This window comes from Globicephala melas, chromosome 11 (assembly GCF_963455315.2).
Source record: "Globicephala melas chromosome 11, mGloMel1.2, whole genome shotgun sequence".
Classification (NCBI taxonomy): Eukaryota; Metazoa; Chordata; class Mammalia; order Artiodactyla; family Delphinidae; genus Globicephala; species Globicephala melas.
Window position 1 is genome coordinate 92,343,407 of NC_083324.2, and position 22,506 is coordinate 92,365,912.

Sequence of the window (22,506 nt, forward strand, 5' to 3'; positions counted from 1 at the left end):
CAAAGAGGCCTGTCACGAAAACGAAGGAGTCTCTAAAATGTTTTGACGCCTCCAGAAGCCCTGCGTAAATACACCTTGTATTCGTACGGTTCGTGTTCCTGCTCTTTGATGAGATGCCAGTCTTTATTAGCATTCCTAATAAATTAGTGACACCTTCTGCCACCCTGGGTTCACTTTAAGTCCTCATAAAATTACTTAACAAAATGCTCCCTGTTTTAAGTGGGAGACTTTCCCTTCAGAAATGGTTATGAAGTATGCAGAGCAGTTGGTTCCTTAAGAGGGAGGCGGCAAACAGGGACCTGTACTGGTGCAGGAGCTGGAGCCCGAGCAGCCCGTGGGCGCCGCCCGGACGGCTCGCCCCGGGGACCCGATTTGGGAGCTGGGAGCCGGAGCCGCCCCGCTCGTCCCTGGGGCCCGCAGACCGGACTCGCGGCGGCCCCAACGGGGCTTGATTACTTTCGCCTGGGCGAGAAGCGGGCCCCACCGCGCCAGCGGGAACCCTACGGTTGGGGAGGTGGGGCGACGACAACAAAAAGAAGTAAAGTAGGAGGAGATTCTCCCGGGGAGGGCCCGGGCGAGCGGGGCGAGGCGGCGGGCTCCCGGCAGAGGCGGGGACCCCAGCATCCGGTCCGCGAACGGCTGTCGGACCCGGGCAAAGGCGGAGTCCGCGCGGGGCCACCCGCCTCCCTAGTGCGGTCTCCCGGCGCCGGGACCCCCGCGGGCCCGCCCTCCGCCGCCCGCACGGCCCCGCCCCCCGCTCGGCCCCGCCCCTCGCGCCGAGCTCGCCCCTCCGGCCCCGCCCCTTCGCCCAGCACCGCCCGCGCGCAGCGTCTCGCGCCGGCCCGGCCCGCCCGCCGGGAAACAGCCGCGAGAGTAGCGGCCGCGGCTGCTGCCACCGCGCCTTCTCTTCCCGCGCCCCCGCCGCGCCCCCGCCCTCAGCGCCTCGTCCCGGGCCAGCGCCCGCGCTCCGGCCAGCGTTCTCTCGGGACCTCCCCGGGCCTGGCGCCCACTCCCCCGGCTCCGAGCCCCCCAACCGTCGTGCTTTCTCCCTCTCGGCGCGCGGCCCGCCGCCTGCTTCCGGGGCGGGCGGACTGGGCGCCTGGTGCCGGCGGCCGCAGCGACAGCGCCCCCGGGAAGCGGAGGAGGAAGGAGAGAAGAGGTGGAGGTGGCCGCAGGCTGAGTCGCGGCCGGGATGTCCGGGCAGCCGCCGCCGCAGCAGCAACAACAGCAACAGCAGCTGCCGGCGCCACCGCCGGCGGCCGTGGCCCCGGTGTCCGGAGTCGTCCTGCCGGCGCCCCCGGCCGTCAGCGCTGGCTCCTCTCCGGCCGGCTCGCCCGGCGGCGCGGGCGGCGGTGGCGGCTTAGGGGCCGCGGCGGCCGCCCTCCTCCTCCACCCGCCGCCGCCGCCGCCGCCGCCGCCCCCGGCCACCGCGGCCCCGCCGCCGCCGCCGCCGCCGCCGCCGCCGCCCCCGCCCCCGCAGCCCGCCTCGGCGGCCGCCCCCGCCACCGCGCCCCCTGCGCCCCCGGGTCTTGCCGCGGGCCCCGGCCCGGCCGGAGGCGGCCCGGCCCCGGCCGTGGCGGCGGGCAGCAGTGCTGCGGCCCCCTTCCCGCACGGGGACTCGGCCCTGAACGAGCAGGAGAAGGAGCTGCAGCGGCGGCTGAAGCGCCTCTACCCGGCCGTGGACGAGCAGGAGACGCCGCTGCCTCGGTCCTGGAGCCCGAAGGACAAGTTCAGCTACATCGGCCTGTCTCAGAATAACCTGCGGGTGCACTACAAAGGTACTGGGCGTGTGTCCTGCGGTGGGAGTGGGGCCGCAGACCCTCGGGCCGCCCCCGCCCTCCCGGGGCCGGGTGTCCTCGGAGGGGACTCGCCGCCGGCTCTGGTGCTCCCAGGGTGGGATTGGGGTCGCGGGGAGAGGTGCGAGGGAAAGCAGGCGATTCTGGGAAGGGAAAGGTGAGTATAATGGTCCTGGGTAGAATGGAGCTGGTAATCCCAGGCCAGGAGCAGGACACCTCGGGGGAATCCAGGATGACAGGACATAACTCGCTTTCTGATTTCCCTTTGAGATAAATCGTAGGGCTGGGATGGAGGAATCTATGGGCTCGGAGTTGGGTTACATTGTTCTCCAGGTGGTGTTGGGTCAGGCGCTCTCCTCTTACGTGGGGGGAAGAGAGGCACGATTCTGAGGGATAATTTCTAATTAAGGGAGAGCAGGGATGTATAGGGAGAGGAGTAATCAGTGGAGGATTTTGCCCCAAATTAAGCTAGAGATTGTCTAGGGGAACACACGGGCCGGGGCCCCAAGTTTGCCGTCAGTGTATCTTGCTAAAAGCAACTGGGGGGTGCGAGAGGTGAAACCTCAGGAGTACGTGTTTTCTTAGGGGAGCAGTAACCTACCACGACTGATTGGATATGCCCTGTATTTATATGTTGGCATTATGAAAGTCTCGTTGAAAACAGGGATTTGTTAAAAACGTTATTTAGCATTTTAAAGAAAATTGGCTCCTATTTTCCACCTGCAGTTAAAAAAAAAGCCTTAGGCTAGTGCTCTCCCCCTCCTCCCTCACCTACCTCTTCTATGTTAAAACAAAGCTTTAAGCAGATCAGTTGTATATAAAATTATAAATTGCTCTGGGAGTTTTTGAAATGTAGCCCACATTAATAACACGCATCAAATTTACTTATCTGGGGGAAAAAAATCAATCCAATGTGTCAGTCTATCTGGAAACAAATCCAGTTTTTTAGGCCCCAAACCTGCTGCTTTTACATTCAGAGCAGCCTCATTTTGATTGGCTTCAAAGGGAGGGTCTTTATCAGATCCTAGTGACATGGATATAGAGGGTATAAACAACCATTGTGGTGAAATTCTTAAAGTTTACTGGACTGAAATTTGAGAAGAACCTTGATAAATAAGTTACTATTTAATCAGGAACGAGAATGGCCACCGAAGTCTTCCAAATGATTTGGCTGCAAAGAATAACGCACAAAAATAGGCCTTGTTGAATATTCCTTCCTTTTATCCATAGATCCAGAGAAGTACTTTCAATTTTAAATGTTATGCTTCTTAATCTAAGTGGCTGAAATTTTCCAAATATTGGACCTTTGGTTTTTCTTAAGTTAGGACATTTTGTTAATATCCTGTGAAGGCTGTTGTTTAATTTTGTGTTTTAATTTGTGTGAACAGTGCTATGTATGAAGTGTTTACTTCTGATCTGGCTACCAGAATGCTTTTTGTCAGACTCCACAAAACTTTACTTTAAATTTTATGGTTGATGGTTGATAGTTGGCTTATAAAATCAGAGGGAGTAGATATAAGAGATTATTGAACAAAGAATTCTAGCTTTCTGAGTCCTGCCATCATTTGTGATTTTAGGCATGTTACCAGACAGGGTCTCAGTTTCTTCCTCTGAGTGATGAGGGAGTTGAGCTGGGTGTTGGTAAGGAGATTTCCAGCTCTGAATTTCCATATCTAAGATCTGTGATTATAGTCTATTTAGCACTGTAACATGCCTTGACTAGTTTTACTAACTACTTTTACATAAAATTGATGATTTGGGTCACGCAAAAGTGCAGCTTATGTGAAATTGGTTGGAGTTTGGAATATTTATGACACTGCTGTCTCAGTTATTTTTCCTCTTGGCCTCTTTATTACTTTCTGTTGTGTAATACTAAGATTCACTTTCTGGAAACTTCACTCTTTTGTAAACATAAACCATTATTTCTGGAAGAACAGATTTTGCTGTTTGTCATTCTTTTTCTTTCCTCTCGCTTTTTTCTATCTCCCCTTTGTCTCTCCCTTCCCCCTTGTCACAAACACGGGCCCTTTTTCCCCTTCTACTGCCTCTTCCTCGTCTTGTTATTTTAATATGTGCCTGTGTGTTTTTCCTGTTGTTTTTCTGTGTGCCTTCAGAGTGGACCACACCAGAAGTTACTGGGCATCTAAGCAAGGGGGAAGTGTCTTAGGTAGTGGTAAGCAAATTTGAAGTCAGAAAATAACATTAAAAACTATTGTTCTTAAAGTATTTTTGCATATTACAGAATTTCAAAAGATTGATGATAATTATTTTCCATATGATGAGGATTTTTCTTACCTTTGAAATATAAATTTCTTTTGGTCTGAACGTATTCTGTTTTGAAGATGTTATTCTTCTAAATTGGAGTTACTCTTTTGGAAACTGGGGTTCCTTAAATGATTTGAAGGGATTAATGTTAAACAGTGTCAGCCATACAGACGAAGTTGATTGGATTGCAGAGGAATTGGGTGTGTTTACTACCTGTTAAAAATTTTTAGAAGACTTTTTGCTTAGCAGTCACACACCAACTGTTGAAATCCTCAAGCATGGCCCCTTTTGTTTTTGAAATTCTTGTCAGCTTTGAATAAGTATAAATATGACAAGTTTAGACCTAGTTATAATGATCACTTTATTCCAATTTAAAGCATTTTAATGAATGTGACAATGGGTTTGATTAGTCTAAATGTTTCAGTTACAGGTTGCATTTTTATATTTGTGAAGTTACCACGATTTGTTTACTTTGCCAAGCGTTTTGATACATACACTCAGGAGCATGTTAGTGAATTTGCATAAGATGGTGGAATTCTCATTTAAGACGAGAAAAAGTGGGAGCACCTGGAAGTTAGAGCTTCCCAGTCACAAGTAAGCCAGGATTGGAAACTAATTTTCATTGATTTTAGATTTAGTGTTCTTTCCACCACACTGTATTGCCTATTTCAATTTGTATGAGACTTAATTATCTCAAGTAGTTAAAATCCAGTGATCACATTTATAACTTTTTGAAGAATAGTTGACTTTGAAGAATAGTTGATGTTGAAAGTACTTCCTCTGGGGAAAGTGCTACCTGGAGCACACTAATGCCATGGAAAAGTCCAGACGCTTTGATTATACTGATTTAGGGCAGCTTAGAAGAAATGTAAGATAAGTGAAAGTTGGGAATGATAGGAAGAAATGAATAGTGAACTGCACCTTCTAACTGAAGTATTATTAACAGTGACCAAATCGGTTGAACTTTTGGTATGCCCAGCTCCCCTCCCCCTCCGTATCACCAGTCACTAGGCCTTTAACGTGTCCTCAGTTTAACTGCTTATCTAATTTCTTGCACTTCTTTACGTAGAATAAGTATCTCAACATATTTGCTTGCTTACCAATAGAAATGTCTTTAGAGATTTATGGGAGGTGATACAAAAATGTGCTTCAAAATCAAGGAATTTAAAAACCAAGCTTTCCCAGGGATCCCTTTGCCAAAATTGAGCTTTAAGAATGCTAGTTATAACTGCAAGGATTAAGTGATTCTAATAATCATATTGAACAGAAGTAGACAATAGTAATGATTTTTTTTTGGTAATGATTTATTGAGCAATTGCTGTAGGGCAGATATTCTTCTAGACAATTTGTATATATACCTTACTCTCTATTTATTCATTTTGTTTATTCAGCAAGCTTTTAGTGAGTGTTTACTTTGTGCCAGGTTCTGGATACTCAAAGGTGAATAAGACACTGTTTTTGAATTCGAAGAACTCAAAGGACATCAAGCAGTGTGTGTAGTAGGGAAGTGTCATAGAGTACTGTGGAAGATGGGGGAGCATCTGCTGCAGGCTGCCCTTGTCAGGGGTGAAGTTGGTGGGTCAGGGAAAGCTTCTTGAAGGGGATGAGGCCAGCGGTCAGTCTTGAAAGATGAGTATGATATAGGGGAGGAGGGGCTGGGCATTACAAGGGAAAAAGCATAAACAAAAGCATAGAGGAGAGAATTATTCTATATGTTTGGATCTACAAGCAATATGGGGTTGTTGGAATTTAAGTGTGTGACAAGGTACAGCTGGGAAAAGATCATGCGGGGCCTTATAGAATATTTTATCGAGCTTGGATCTTATTCTGTAGGAGACAAAGAATCATCTAAGGATTTTAAGTAGGAAGTGACTGGCTCATTTTCATCTTTGTCGGATTATACAACTAATTGGGAGGTGGACTCAAGGACACAAGCCTGGAAATAGCAGACTCATTTAGAAGGCTGTTGCAAACCACATAAGAAATAAGGACCTGAACTGGTCAGTGGTGGGGGCAGAGAAGAGCAGACATATCTGTGATCTGTGCTGAAGTAAATCTGACTGGATATGATGGAATGATGGAGAAATCAAGGCTGATGCTGGGTTTCCAGCCCTGTTAGGTTTTTGCAGTGAACCGTGAAGCAAATAATTATCGCAAGGAAGTATTACAGTACACTTAGAGGTAAGTGAAAATGGGAATCTTAGCCATGTGATCTGACCATGTAAACCAGAAGAAGCCAAAGAAATAGTGTTGGAGAAAGAACAGAAAGAGGTCTTCTGGAGTTAGGGTGGCTCTGTGTCATCACCACAGCTGGAGTTCCTGATTTGTCACTTTATTCTAATGTTCAGATGATTCAGCTACAGTGCTAGTTTCTGGTGGTTTTCTGTTCTTTTCCCTACTAACTGGTTTATCCTTTTTCCTATTTTAAACTCCCAAGAGACTCAGCAGATTGGCCTAGCTAGTTGCCGTCTTTCTTAGTTGGGCAGAGCTTTTCATTCTGTGCTGTGGAGTGAATTGGTGGCCTTCCCATAGATGCTGACCTGTGTTGAATCAGCTGTAGGGGTGTGAGGGTTGTTATGAAATACAAAATGTCCTCCTGGTGGAAGGATAGTGTGGACCCCACTCCTCTCAGTAGGGACAGTGTGGGGGTCAGTTTCTCCTAGGAGGGGCTGAACCTGGAGGAGAGGCTGAGGTCATGACTGACCTGGGAGTCGCCTGTAGCTGGTAGTTGAAACTCAGAGTGTGAGAGAGAGTGAGTAAAGTGAGAAGAGCAGTGGGCCAAAGATGGAACCTTGAGCAAGACCAACATTAAAAGACTGCAGGGAGCCCAAGAAGGAGTAGTTAAGAGGCACCTGGACAGCGGGGAGGGTGGTGTCACAGAAGCTGAGCAGAGGAGTGTCAGAAATGAGGAAGTGAACTTTCGTGTCAAATGCAACATATAGGTTTAGTGACTTAGGCACAGAAAAATTTCCACTGGATTTGGAAAGTAGTTTGTTGTGACCTTAGGTAGAACAGTGTGAATTGAGTGATGGGGGCAGAAATCAGGGTCAGTAGAAGGGACCAGGCAGAAAGTATAGTGAATATATGTTATTCTTGAGAAATATAGATGAGGAAAGAGATTAGTCAATACCTGGAGGAGAATGGAGGTTAGGGCAGCTGTGGGTTTTTGTTTTTTTTTTAATGATTGATATTGGAGTTATGTTGTATCTGGAGATTAGCTTATAACATCAGCATGTAAGATGAAAATCCACATACTTAAAATTATCCCTAGAAAACCCTTTGGAAGGTACTGTGTTAGAAACTATTGTATCATTTCTAAGTAGGCCTAGTTTTAGTTTGGCTGCGTGGGTAAAACTGAAGTGACGTAAGTTAGATGACAGTATGATGTTAGTGCAAGGTATGGAGTCTCAATAAGTGTCTACAGAATTTAATGTGTTTTAACAAATAAGATAAATAGTACCAATACTTGGTTTTATTACCTTAAAGTTAAAAAAAAAGTTCATTATACTAACCACCAACTCCAGTGCATTATTGACAATGATTTATAACACAGAGACATATAATTTTATGAGAAGGATATACATTTTTGGGACACTGTGCCCTTATAGATCGAAGGGAAGGAGAGTAAAGAGGGAAAGGATGAAAATACAAGCTTGGGAGGCTGACAGAGTAAGGACTTGGAGGGAGGAAGGTGGTTCAGAAGCTTAAGATGCTTGCCCTTGAAGAGGAGAGGAGTACGTACTGTTCCTTCGATAACAGTGGAAGAGGTGGACTGGTGTAGACAGACGAGTTAGTAATGCGTGAGAGGAGAGTAGAACGTAACCATATATATATGGTTGGTATATGGTATAATGTTGGAGTCCCATTTCAGTCCCGTTTTGTGATAGAGGAGGTGAGGTAGTTTGCTCACTGAATTCAGGTAGAGGACTTAAAGCCTAAAGTGAATGATGGAGATGTGGACCATCTTCATCTTTCTAAAGATTGCTGTGTGGTATTGATAACAGTGGAGAATGCCAGCTGACATCATTAGTTCACAGTGGTGACTGTTTGCAGGACGGTTGGACTTTATTCCGCAAAGGCCAGCTGCCCAGTGCAGGAATAGGGAAGGTGGATTATAATGTTGATTTAAGGCTGTGGTTTTGCTGGCTGGGTTTGATGGAAGGATAGGCATATGAGGGAAGTCAAGATATTTGGGAGCTTTTAAATAATTACCATGTATACCATCCTGGAAGAGGAAAGAGAAGAACAAACAAACAAGAAAGGGTTCAGTGCACTGGAGTTCCTTTTTTTTTTTTTTTTTTGCGGTACTCGGGCCTCTCACCGTTGTGGCCTCTCCCGCCGCGGAGCACAGGCCCCGGACGCGCAGGCCCAGCGGCCATGGCTCACGGGCCCAGCCACTCTGCGGCATGTGGGATCTTCCCGGACCGGGGCACGAACCTGCGTTCCCTGCATCAGCAGGTGGACCCTCAACCACTGCGCCAACAGGGAAGCCCTGGAGTTCCTTGAATTTTGAAGTGCAGAGTGAATTCTTTAGACAGGGGAGAGGATAGGGGGGTGTGTCCTAGGGGAAGATGTCGGTATTTCCACTGTAATGCCAAAATTGTGTTGCTGGAAAAACTTAATGTTTTTCACAGAATTGCGCACTAAAAGTAACAGGGCTTATGGGAAAAATAGGGCTGGGGCAGACCACTTAAAACCTATGGAACTTTGTAACCAGAGCACTACAGAAATAACAGTCCTAATAAAATACAAGCCCAGTTAAATTTCCACTCCCATGTGTGCCCAACATCACAGGCTGCTGATCCTTCACAGCCTTCAACCCTGGGGTTTGGTCTTCCTTGTTAGAGATGTAAGTTCTTGACAGCTGTTTAATCAAAAATAAAAATCTGATTCAGGGTTTAGCTCTTTTCACCTTTTTTTTTTTTTAAAGCAATTGGAAATGCTTAGCTTTAGCTATTAGAATGGCTAAAATCCAAAGAAAACCTGGCCACGACAACTGCTGGTGAGGGTGCAGAGAGCAACAGGAACTCTCATACTCTGCTGGTGGGGGTGCAAAATGATACAGCCACTTTGGAAGATGGTTTGGCAGTCTCTACAAAGCTAAACATAGTTTACCATATGATCCAGCAGTTGAGTTCCTAGGTGTTTACCCAACTGGTTTGAAAACTTACGCCCATACAAAAACCTGCATGTAAATGTTCATAACGGCTTTTCTCATAATCACCAAAACAGGAAACAACCAAGATGTCTCTCAGTAGGTGAATGGATAAACTGCAGTACATCCATACAATAGAATATTATTCAGTGATAAAAAAGAAATGAGCTATCTATCCACACAGAGACACATATGGATCTTAAATGCATATTGCTGAGTGAAAGACTCCAGTCTGAAAAGATAACATACTGTATGATCTCAGTGATATGATATTCTGGAAAAGCAAAACTATAGAGCTAGGAAAAAGATGAGTGGTTGTCAGGGGCTTGAGGGGATGGAGAGAGGGCGAGTGAGGCGAAGAACAGGATGTTTTAGGTCAATGAAAGTATTCTGTATGATGCTGTAATTGTGGCTGCATGACACTGTGTGCTCATCAAACCCTCAGAATTTTAGGACATAAAGAGTGAACCTTAATAGGTACATATTTTTTAGAAAGTCACTTGGTGGGGGGGAATCCCAGTGTAGAATGTAGCATGTGACAAAACAGTGTAACTATATTACAAATATATGAAGCAATCTCAGAAGAGGAGGGAAAAGGCACTGACCTAAATAAGTAACTGGAAATCAGTGGAGTCTGTAAAACTAAAGGTAAAAGAAACTATATAAGCACTGAATTCTTGTTGATAAGTTGCATCCCAGGGGGATATGAGTTAACAATTCTGATACTGCTGTCCATGTATACTAGAACTTAACAGTTAAATCAGTGGATGGTGCACAGTGGGAGCTGGGTTTCTCACCACTGGAGTGGTTAGAATGATCCACATGGTAATGGATTAGAGCCGGAGACAGTAGTATGAACTCATGTTCAGTTTAATATGTACACAGATGATTAAATAAAAAGCACAGATGTGTGTATATACAGGGGTTTAGTGTACACACATATATTTCTTCGCTCTTGTCAATGAGAGGGCCTAAAAGCAATGACACCCCAGTAACTGTGAGCATACCTAGTACCTAGATCTTGGATTCTAATGCCATTTGCCCATAAAAGGAGCCAGGACCCCATGGAGAAATGGCTGATTCTAGGACTAGGGTAGGAAATGCACAAGATGAGCTTCCAGCATCTTGTAGTGCCAGAAAGTAACAAAAACAAGAAACACATAATGGAGGTATGTCAGAGCGCCAGAGCAGCCAACTGAAAAAGCTCCCAGTGGCTAAACGGGGAACAGTTTGAGCAACAAAAGAAATGAACTAGTCTTGAATTATAACCCAAAGTATAAAATAAATATGCATGAGATGCATGAGTCCATACTGATATAAACAAAGAGGAAGTATCTTAGCTTTTTTTGATCTGTACTGCACTTGAATTTTCCCCAGATGGGTTAATACAGTGGCAGGTATAGCAGTTCCTGAAGCCACCAAACACTGGGCACAATAGGAATGCACTTCTGGAGGAATCCCAGCTTTTTTGACTTAGGGCCTCTGTTTATTGCTAAAATTTTCTCTTTAATTCATTAATGTACTGGGAAAAGCTATGTTATGAGCTGAGTGACTTCTTTATTATGCTGATATCATTGCCATGTTTATCAAGTGCATGTGGGCTAATTTGTATTCAAGAAATGTGCTTTGTAGCAAAACAGACTTTACTGCAATTTAATATTTCTGAGGTGGAGTAGTTTCAGGTGATGTCAGCATCCAGAGTGTGGCTCCAGGAAGAATGATTGAAATTAGAATGGAAGTCAGTGGGAATAAAGAGGTCTGGGAATTAAAATGCAGGAACAATAAAATAATCAAAATTAAGTGTTAACATGTGTTAATGTTGTGTGGCGGGCATATAAAAAAGGTTAGACCGAGTCAGAGAGACTAGAGAAAGAATAATTGAGGAAGTAAAACTTGAACTAAGATAAAAGGGCTGAGGAGGACCTGGCCAGTCTGAGAAGGAAGGGTACACAGCTTTCCAGTTAGAGGGAGTAGCTTGGGCACGGCCTGGCCTGGCCGGTGTGGCTGGAGCAGAAAGGAGGAGGTGGAAAATGCAGAGGGAGGGCAAGATCAAACAAGGTTTTCTGGAAGTTTATCTTTTTCTAGGCTGAATGGGAAGGAGTGTTAGTTGTCTTGAGGGCTAGTGGTACAAGGAAGGCTGATTTATATTTTCAGAACGGCACTTGGCTGCAGGTTGGAGAGTGGAGGGGTCTGGGGGAAGGCTTTATTCAAACCCTTTCTGTTTCAGTTAAATGCAGTCAACAGACTGAATAGGAGGAGGTGACCTTGCTAGTCTTAGAGTCCTGAAGCAGTACATGTATTTTCTTCTTGAACCATCTAGAAAACACTTAACATTGAAGACTGTGGTTTTAAAAATGTACACTTTGGTAGTGTGAGGGTTGTACTTTGGTCACCACAGAATTGAAGGTAATAAACTGATGCTGATGAACATTATTAGAAATAGGCTCTTCACTCTGATATTAATATCTTATATCTCAACTTTTTTTTGAGTCCTTACATCTTAAGGTTAATTTTAAAATGGAACAAATCCTTTTAACATTTACAGAATTTTTCTATAGTGTCTTGGTAGAGCATAATGAATATACTAAAACCTTGAAGATTTATGACTCTGTAGTTCTTTACAGTTATTTTTGCATAATGGTAAGATGTAGGGGATTTTAAATCAGACATAGATTTAATGCACGATTCTACCAATTTTGGGCAAGTTATATAATCTCTGTAAGAATTTCTCCATTTTTAGAAATGAGGTTAAATTATACCTATTTCACAGATGTCGAATGAGAAAAATCTATACAGAAGCACCTAGTACTTTGAGAGATTGTTTACTCTCAAATATTAGTTTTCTTTCTCTTTTCCCACAAAAGTAGCTAGAATAGGAGGTGGGAATACATGTGAAGTGATCCCAGAACGTTCCCTGTAACTAAATCTTTCCTGTGGGTTCAGAGCTCGCACTGGATCAGGCTTCTTGAATTTAAATCCCAGCACAAATCCTGGTTTGGGATTCTCACCCAGCAGTACGACCTGAGTTTCTTTATCTGCCCTTGGCTTCCTCAACTATGAAATGATAATAAATAGTACCTACTTCATAAGTTGTTTTGAATGTGAAATGAGTTAATAAATACAGTGCTTTTATTTATTTATCATTTTAAAAATTGAAGTACAGTTAATTTACAATGTTGTGTTAGTGTCAGATGTACAGCATAGTGATTCAGTTATACATACATACATATACATTTTTTTCAGATTCTTTTCCATTGTAGGTTATTACAAGATATTGAATATAGTTTCCTGTGCTATATAGTAGGTCCTTGTTATTTATCTGTTTTTTTTTTTAAATGATCCATATAGCATTCTTATTTTTCTATTTCTATGAATACCAGCTACTTTCAGAGCATATTATCATTAACTTCTGAACCTCTTCTTTTTTTTAATTAATTAATTAATTTATTTATTTATCCTTGGCTGTGTTGGGTCTTCGTTTCTGTGCGAGGGCTTTCTCTAGTTGCGGCAAGCAGGGGCCACTCTTCATCGCGGTGCGCGGGCCTCTCACTATCGTGGCCTCTCGTTACAGAGCACAGGTTCCAGACGCGCAGGCTCAGTAGTTGTGGCTCACGGGCCCAGTTGCTCCGCGGCATGTGGGATCTTCCCAGAGCAGGGCTCGAACCCGTGTCCCCTGCATTGGCAGGCAGATTCTCAACCACTGTGCCACCAGGGAAGCCCTTATCTGTTTTTTGTATAGTAGTGTGTATATGTTAATCCCAAACTCCTAATTTGTCCACCCTGCCCACCCCCCCATCACCCTTTTGTAACCATAAGTTTGTTTTCTCTGTCAGTACAGTGCTTTTAGAATGGTGCCTTTCACATAGTATTAAATGTATGTCAACTGTTATCACTTACTATTATTAAGTATACTTTGAGATTCCCTTATCCCTAAAAGTTTTGGTCACTTCTCTTCAGAAAAACCAAAACCAAAAATAAGGGCTAGTTGATTTAGGATTCCTGGGTTAATTGGGGTTTTCTTTAGATTGATTTTTAACTGTCTAAATTTTAAAAGTGCTTTTAGTTTACATGACCTTTTCCCAGGCAGCCAATTATTTGAACATAATGTTACCGAAAAATATATTTTGCTGAAACCATAATTTATTAAATGTCTGTTTTTAAAAAGTGATTAGTGTATCATTCTGCAGATTTATGCCATTACTTTCTTCTGCTTAGCTCCATGTAAATACTACCTACATATATTAAAGCAGTTTTATCAGCATCTGTACATTGCTGCTTCCATTTTTATCTTTCTAGCCAAGTTTATCACCTCTCAGTGTTCATCCTGCTGAGACATATACTTAAGACATCTATGAATGGTAATAGAGTGGCTGAGTTCATTTAGTTCCTTTTAGGCCATGTGAACATGTGCTAATTTGCATTGCAAGTGTAAACTTAACTGTTTAATGGTAGGATACGCATTGATAATTTGACAGAGTGTATGGTAAGGGAAGATGTGATCTCATTGGTGTTTGATGGTTCTTGTATAAACAGGATATAATTTTTGACTGATAAGAGGTGTTTAGTTTTAAAACAGTCATGGTAAATTTGAGAAGGGGAGTTCTGCTACCCATGAAGGTAATGGTATAGTCTGACTGAAAGATTAATGACATAAGTTTGTATTGGGTGAAGCATATCTAACTAGAATACCTGAGTAATGATTTGGAGCATTGTTGCTCATACGGCCCTTTTCGGGATTGTGGAGTCTGTCTCACTCACTCTCTCTGAATACTTTCTGACATGCTACTTCAGCTTTATTCTTCTGGTGGTTTTATGGGCATATTTTCTCTTGCTCACGTGGTTTTATGCACATGCTAGCTTTCAACGTAATTTGTGTCTTGGGTGATGGACAGGGGAGGTGATCTTAGTGAATAAAACTCTGGGTTAGATTGAGGAATAGCTAATTTAAAAAGTTTAAAAGCCTTTATCTAACAGATTCCCTAAAGATGTCAGCATTAGTATGGTTATTATATTGCTTTCTTAAAAAAGAAAGAAAAGACAACGAGAGGTTAGATATGTTTCTCAGAAGGCTGTAATTGACCAAAGAAATTTTATGGATCAGCCTTTGGATAGAATTAATGATCAAAGATTAATGATTTTTTTTTTACATATTAAAATTTTTAATTTTTCTAAACACCAACAATGCAATTTTGCTAAAGTTACAATTTTGGAAAATTGACTGGCCTCAAGACCACTCCCAGGCTTTCTGTCAAGTGTATCTGTCTGTGTATCTGGTCTCTACCATCTCAGGGCTGTGTGCATTTCTCCCAGGACTTGGGGTGGAGTAAAGGTGGGTAGAGAAGATTTTCTAAAGGTCTCCTGGAGTATAGAGCCCAGGAGAGTCCTAAGTGAGGCCCTGGGCTCCTTGAATGCTGTGTATAGTAACCTCTCTCTGCCCTTGTCTCCCAAGCTCTCTTTTGCCTTCCTCAGGTTTGGTATCTGGGAGGTTTGATTTTCCAGAGGAAATTAAATATTTTTAAAAACTATTTATTGATTGATTGATTGCTGTGTTGGGTCTTTGTTTCTGTGCGAGGGCTTTCTCCAGTTGCGGCAAGCAGGGGCCGCTCTTCATCGGGGTGCGCGGGCCTCTCATTATCGCGGCCTCTCTTGTTGCAGAGTGCAGGCTCAGTAGTTATGGCTCACGGGCCTAGTGCTCTGCGGCATGTGGGATCTTCCCAGACCAGGGCTCGAACCTGTGTCCCCTGCATTGGCAGGCAGACTCTCAACCACTGCGCCACCAGGGAAGCCCTTAAATATTTTTATGTCGAATTATATTACAATAAATATTACCAAATGCTTTCCTTTTACGTTGTTCCCCATCTAACTGTTAAGTTCAGGTAGTTGAAATGTGGATGATGAAATGAGTGAAACCATCAAAATCTATCCAAAGTTTGGATCTAACCAACAAAATTGTAAATTCTTAAAGTAAGAAAGCTGTTTTGCCAATTCAATCTAATTATAAAAATTTCACTTAAAAAAATAGTGTATGAGGGCTTCCCTGGTGGTGGGGTGGTAAAGAATCCATCTGCCAATGCAGTGGACACGGGTTCAAGCCCTGGTCTGGGAAGATCCCACATGCCGCGGAGCAGCTAAGCCCGTGTGCCACAACTACTGAGCCTGCGTGCCGCAACTATTGAAGCCCTGCTCACTGCAACTAGGGAAAGCCTGTGCACAGCAATGAAGACCCAACGCAGCCAAGAACAAAATAAATAAATTAAAAAAAATAGTGTATGATACAGGTGCTTCTGGTTTAAAAAGTTAGGCCATTTGGCAAAAAAGTGTTGTTTAGGAATTTGATAGATTATATGCAAATTTAGATCTAATAAAATTAATCATATTCTCATCTTGTTCTTAAAGTGTATCCTTTTGTCTCTTAAAAATACCGGCTACCTTAAAATACTTTATTTAATTTGCATAAAGGACTGCTAGGTTCACTGTGCTTAGATTCTGAAATTTTATCAAAACTAGTAATAGTGTGAAGAGTTCCATGTTTAACTTGGGCTGTTTTGCATATTGGATTAATTGTGATGATAAATGTGTTATTAAGTCTTTGATTATTTGTACTGATGAAAGCAGAAATGTGTATCTCATTCAAAAACCATATTGGTTCCTGAATTATTTGTTAAGATTTTCATTTGATTATCTCTCTTGATTTTTTTTTTTTCCTTCCTGTTCCTTATGCAGGTCATGGCAAAACCCCAAAAGATGCAGCTTCAGTTCGTGCCACGCATCCAATACCAGCAGCCTGTGGGATTTATTATTTTGAAGTAAAAATCGTCAGTAAGGGAAGAGATGGGTAAGTGTACATTTTGATGGGAAAATCGTTTGCTTACGGGTAATTATTTTTGCTTTGATTCATAACCGTTTATGATGTATTTGGAAAATTGGAATTTTGGGGAAATTTTGGTAATTGGAAAAGTGGAATATGAATATTCTAGTATAGCATGTTGTACCTGGCTCTGCTTAAATACTAGTTGAAGTTAACACTTGAGTTGGTGAAATTACCAGGTTTTTCTGGTAGGTTTGTCGTTAAAGTGGAGAATTGGAATAAAACAGTAGAGAGATAATGACTCATTTTCCATGCCTTTCTTACACTGCCATTTTCTGAATTCTGCTGAGAAATTAAATCTTCTCAAAGGTAATTAACCAAAACCAAAAGGTGATTCATAGATATTTTACAGGGATGGGGCCTCAGAATTTTAGGTTTAGATCAGGGAATTGTATGTTTGTATGCTCTCAGTTGGAGGCCATTCCCAAGTATTAGGATGTAGTTTAGAAGCTTCCAAATGAGAACTTCATGTAGGTGCTAGAACCAACTTTTATATCATTGCTTTTCAACTTGAGATCACTGGGTGTATGTGTGTGTGTGTGTGTGTGTGTGTGTGTGTGTGTGTGTGTACACATCAGAGTCACTTAGGGGGCTATTAAAAATATAGTAGTTTGGGTCTTACCCCAAAAGTTCCTTAATCAGTATTTTCAGATGTAGAGTTTGGAAGATAGGCATTTCGAGAAAGCTCCACAGGGAATTTCGGTGCATCCCTCTGATTGAGAGCTAATTACGTAGAATCATTGGATCTATCCTGTGGTATTTCCTGATAACTTCATTGTGGTATCAGAGATCCTTTAAAGCATCTATAGAGTCATTTGTGCAGCTACCAAGGTAAATTTATGGGGCTGTGTAAGTTTACCTGTACTTGAAGTGAGTCATTTAACCCCTCTTGGTGCTTCTTCTGTGTTTAATTGACAAAATAAGTATGTTCAGTAGATCATTCCTCTTTATTTGCTGAATATTCTCAATGTCAACAATACGGAAAGTACAAAGTGAAACCTTGGGTTCAACGATAACTTTTTAACTACCTTAGTTTTCCCAGGGTGATCAAGCCAAAGGTAAAATCAGAGAAGCCAACGATAAAGTGGTTGAGAGACCCCCAAATTGAAATAGGCACATGATTGTAACCATTTCTAACTCTACTGCTGTATACTCAGTAAGCCAGTTCTTTTATACTTCAAGTTATATCACCAACTCCATAATGCTGGTGTTGCTCAGGATAATTCCCAGGATTCTCTTTACCTTTCACTCTGCATATTGTATCTTTGCATGAGCTTGACCTTATATTTTCATGACTGCACATTCCCTGACGAGTCTCAAATCTAAAGCTACATCTCAGGTCATTCCCTTGAGCTCTAGACCAATATATCTGCCCAAATTTGTATTTGAATGTCCCACAGGCATTTAAATTTAGCTTGTTTAAAATCTTTTTCTCAGCCCTAGCTTGGTTAATGGTTACACTGTTGCTAGAAACTTGAGAATTTCTTGCCTTAAACTTTCTCTGTCCATTTCTACAGTTTCTGCCTGAGTCAGGTCTTGGTACTTTGTCCCCTAAATTACTGAGGTCTCCCAGTTGCTCCCTATTTTGCTCTCACTGCAGTGAGAGAGCAGTATAACTATTGCTCATCTTCTTCCTAATACAGAACTCAGTTGTGTCTGTCCCTTCTTGAGATTATTTGGTACACCTGTTGCTTTGAGATTAAAATCTAAAGCTTCTTAGCAGGGTCCTTCATGATGTGACCTTTGTAATTTTTCAGTCTCATCTTTTTGTTGCCAGAATCCCTCATTATTTTTTTTTAAATTAGGTATATTTTACATGTAGTAAAACTTACCGTTTTTAGTGTGCAGGCCTGTGAGTTTTGACAGATGTGTACAGTCTTGTAACCATCACCACAATCAATATATAGAACAGTTCCATCACCCTGCAGAATTCCTCCATACCCCTTTTTAGGCAACCTTTCCCCATCTCCAGCCCCTGGTAACCACTGATTGGTTTTCTTCCTTTATAGTTTTGCTGTTTCTAGGATGGTGTATAAATGGAATCATAGAGTATGTTGAGTAGAGTAGCCTTTTAAGTCTGGCATCTTTCACTGAGTGTAATGCATTTGAGGTTCATCTCTATTTTTGTATGTATTGGTAGTTCATTCCTTGTTATTGCTGATTATGTGGATGAACCAACCACAGTTTGCTTACTCACTCTTCAGTTGAAGGACATCAGATTATTTCCAGTTTTTGGCAATTAGGAATATACCACTCTAAACATTTATGTATAGGTTTTTTCGTAAACATGAGTTTTCATTTAACTCGGGTAAATACAAAGGAGTGCGATTGCTGGGTCCTTTGTTAAATGTATTTTTAACTTTATAGGAAACTGCCAAATCGTTTTGCAGCATGGCTGTACTAGTTACGATCCCACGAGCAGCGTGTGAGACTTCCTGTGGCTCTGCCTCCTCAGTAGCACTTGCTGTTGTCAGGGGTTTTGTTTTGTTTTGTTTTAAATTTGTAGCCATTCTAATAGGTATCTAGTGGTTTTCTTGTTGTGGCTTTAATTAACTTTTCCCTAATGACTAATGATGTTGAAGACATCATTAATGTCTTCATTAATTCTTATCTGTCCTGGTTTTTTTTTTTTTTTTTTTTTTTGCGGTACGAGGGCCTCTCACTGTTTTGGCCTCTCCCGTTGCGAAGCACAGGCTCCAGTCGCGCAGGCTCAGCGGCCATGGCTCACGGGCCCAGCCGCTCCACGGCATGTGGGATCTTCCCGGACTGGGGCACAAACCCACGTCCCCTGCTTTGGCAGGTGGACTCTCAACCACTGGGCCACCAGGGAAGCCCTGTCCTGTTTTTTTTAAACAAACTCAATAGTTCCTTTATTTCGATTTTATTTTATTTTATTTTTAAGATTTTTTTTTTTTAATATGGACCATTTTTAAAGTCTTTATTGAATTTGTTACAGTATTGCTTCTGTTTTATGTTTTGGTTTTTTGCCATGAGGCATGTGGGATCTTAGCTCCCCAACCAGGGATCAGACTCCTGCATTGGAAGGTGAATTCTTTAACCACTGGACTGTCAGGGAAGTCCCCTATTTTGATTTTAAATTAATTACTTGTCAACCACTGTGGACATGGTTAAGAAATGACTTAACAGAGATATACTTAAAAATACTGAATTGACAGCTCAATTGAACGGAATGCTTCTTAGGGCAGTTCTCATTTTGGCATTCACCCTGATTAAATTTAAGGTCCTTATTCCTCATCTCTTTTCTGAGCTATGGGAGCTCTAACTGGGGCATCCAGTTAATCTCCATTTCCATTTTTCTGCCAGCTTAGGCTTGGAGAAATAAGCCCCAGAAAATAGAAAGTAGGATGTTAAACAGAGTTGAATCAACATAAAGTGACCCCAAAGGAGAGGGATGGAACCCCAAAGGAGAGGGGTAGGTTAGAAAATACTACCTAACCAAACTGGGGTCCACTTGCCCGGCACCCAGCAAAGCCAATCTACTGACACTGGGTTGTGGTAAAGTACAGTGTTTATTGCAGGAACCAAGCAAGGAGGATGGGCAGCCCATGCTAAAAAGACCCAAACTCCCCAGTGGCTTTCTGGGAAGGGTTTTTAAAGGCAGCATTAGGGGTGAGGGTTGTAGGGTGTGTGATCAGCTTGTGGACTTCCTTCTGATTGGTTGGTGGTGAGGTAACAGGGTGTTGTTTTGGGAATCTTAATCATCAGCCTCCTGGTTCCATCCTGTCCAGGGTGTACATGCTTGTGGTCAGCACGAAGTCACCATCCGCCTCTTGGGAGGGAGACTTAGTTTCTGCAGAACTACTCAAAGATATTTGTCCGATTGTTATGTATACGCCTTGAGGAGGAAGTAGGACCCTGTTCTGTGGCTGCTGTTGTTTAAAGCTGTCATCACTTCTCTTGCTTGACTGCTTTTCCTTGGTTTCTGCATTCCCTCGCTTCCCCAATTAGTAACTGCTTGAGTCTGCTCTTTGGAAGTCAGGAAAGGCCTAGGGACTAAAGCCTTTTTCCTACAAACAAGAAGCACGGAGGGGCTTTTGTACCCGGGAAGGTCTCGCAGGGGCCTACTGGGTTTCAGTCTCCCTTTTTCTTTGATACTTCTCAATCCTGAGGGGAACAAGGGTGCGACAAGAAAGGGAATAAAGTTTTGGATAGAGAGGTTAACCATAAACCTGGCAGGGGGACTTGGTTTCAAAAATACCCCCAAAGACCTTTTTCTAATCAGAGTTGGCATCTGTGGAAAGTAGATGGCAGGTATGTAGTGCCGTAAGATACTCTCTGTAGTTCTCTGATGGTACTTGCTGGCTCATGTTTCTAGTTGTGTGCAGGTTCTTTCCTTCCTCCTTATATTCACCTTCTCTTGTCTCTTTTCCCATTTGCCAAGCTTAACTAGTTACTCTTCAAGTCGTAGTTTACAGTTACTTTTTTTTGGTGGCACTTTCTCCTCCCCAAAATAAGATTGTGCCTTTATTATGCTTCCTTTGCTTTTTGGGCAGACTGTAATTATAATATTTATACAGCTAACTGTCTGCTTATTGGTGATGTAAAACGGTACAGATTCAAGGGTGAGGGACTATTTTATATTTCTGTAATTCTAGTACTTACTTTTTAGCTAGCACTCATATGAATGAACAAATGGATGGATGAGAAACAGTACCCACCTCCTGTATATTCTTGGAGAAAACTGTTGTGTTTTTTTGGTCTGATTTTGTTTATTTCTGGTAATCTTTTTTTTTTTTTTTTATTGTAATCTTTTTGAACACAGTTTTAGGTCCAACCCAATGCTTTTGGAAGGAAAGAGCAAACAGTTCATTTATGGAAGAAAAGCAAGTCATGTAGCTTATTTTGGCCAAGTATTGTCTTTCTGGAGATATATTGAACTGTATCAAGAGATATAAAAATTCCTTCCTAAAATCCTAATGTCATTGTAAAGACTTGACCAGAAAGAGCAGCTGTTAGTTACCTTTCATTTGCAGTGATACATGCTCATCTGAGAGTTTATTATACTTAATTTAAAATTGAATTTTCTTTTAAACAGTGTGTTTATCCAAGATTAGGACAGGTAAATAAATATTTGGATCCAAGATGTCAGTTTTATTACGAGAAATTGTCATTGTAGCAAGTTTTCTCATGAAATGGCAAGAGTTGGGTGTGAATTGCTTCTCAGTTTTTTTGTAAAATGCATGATTTCTAGGTCTGCCTTGGAAAAGTAGGAATATGACTGTGTTGATTGGTACTTGTTTTCTTCATTACCTAAGAAGTGAGGCTTGAAGGAAGTTCCTTTTATTGAATGAAACAAATAATATGTTCTGTTTTCTGCCTTGGATTTTCATTTAAACTAAACATAATTTTTGTGTATGTTCAGCAAAATAAGCTTACTTTATTAGGACAAAATAGCCTGTCTCAATTTTTTGATTAATTTGAAAATGAATTCCTAACACCTTTTGCACCCCAAAAATTAAATCACCTTATCTGCATGAAATCATTTTCTTCAGGAGACATATTTAAAGGGTATATATTTACTTTATGTTCTTGTTAATTCTTGTTGACTGGCAAGATGAATTTCTAAAAGTAGTCTCTAAAAGTGTCTTTTGAACGTACTTTCAGTTCAGGAATTTTATTCAGGTTTTAAATTATGTATACTGATAGAGGCAATGGAGATACAGTTAATTATAAATGTGAGAGATAATAAAATTTTTATTTGGAAATTTTTAGAATTATAATTTATTATGAGTGTGATATTTTTAACTCTTCAAACAAAATATTGATGCCATTCTGCCAGTGTGATTCAGGAGAAATCAGCAAGTAATCCAGTCTCTGTTCTGTTCCTAAATTCTGCTGATAATAAAAGCATAGAACATTCCTTCTATGCTTCCTGACTTTCTGGATTATTTCTTGGGGGAGTGGAAGAGAAATAAAGGCCTTTCTTTCCATCTAGGTTTAAAAGGCTTTAAAAGGTCTTTCCTTCTAGTTTCTATTGGAGGTAAGCAGTAAGTGGAAACACAGATGGAAAATGTGAACAAAGATATCAAATAAACTATATATTTATTAACTTAATGAATATATATTGAACGGGTATGGTGTATCTGGCATTGGCAGCAGCTGAGCGAGTATAAGAAATTATTTTATTTATCTCTGTCTTATCCATAGTTTCTAGTAGAGGACCTGACACTTAGCAGAAACTCAGTAAATGCATTGAGTGAACTGAATGTGCGTTCTTGTTCTCAGGGAATATTGAATTCAGTATTTGGAGGGTACGGTGGGGCAGAGCAGGGAGCAGACATATGCAAATAACTCTAGATTAAGACATAATATACTAAGTACTTAGAATGAGAGAGTATATGGGAGAACTGAGGAGATGATGATTAATTCTAGCTCAAGGAAATAGATTTATAAAGGAAGTA

The 22,506-nt window shown here is 42.0% G+C and overlaps 1 protein-coding gene across 1 annotated transcript in view; it reads left to right on the top strand.

Annotated features, from left to right (window-relative positions):
* Positions 1–909: 909 nt before the first annotated feature.
* The window catches only part of RANBP9 (RAN binding protein 9), an 89,782-nt gene continuing 68,185 nt past the window's right edge, over positions 910–22,506 (top strand). The window contains exons 1-2 of the mRNA XM_060308063.2: positions 910–1,778; positions 15,940–16,051. Of these exons, the coding sequence (XP_060164046.1) occupies positions 1,193–1,778; positions 15,940–16,051 (698 nt within the window). The 5' untranslated portion in view covers positions 910–1,192. The remainder of the gene's footprint in view (positions 1,779–15,939; positions 16,052–22,506) is intronic.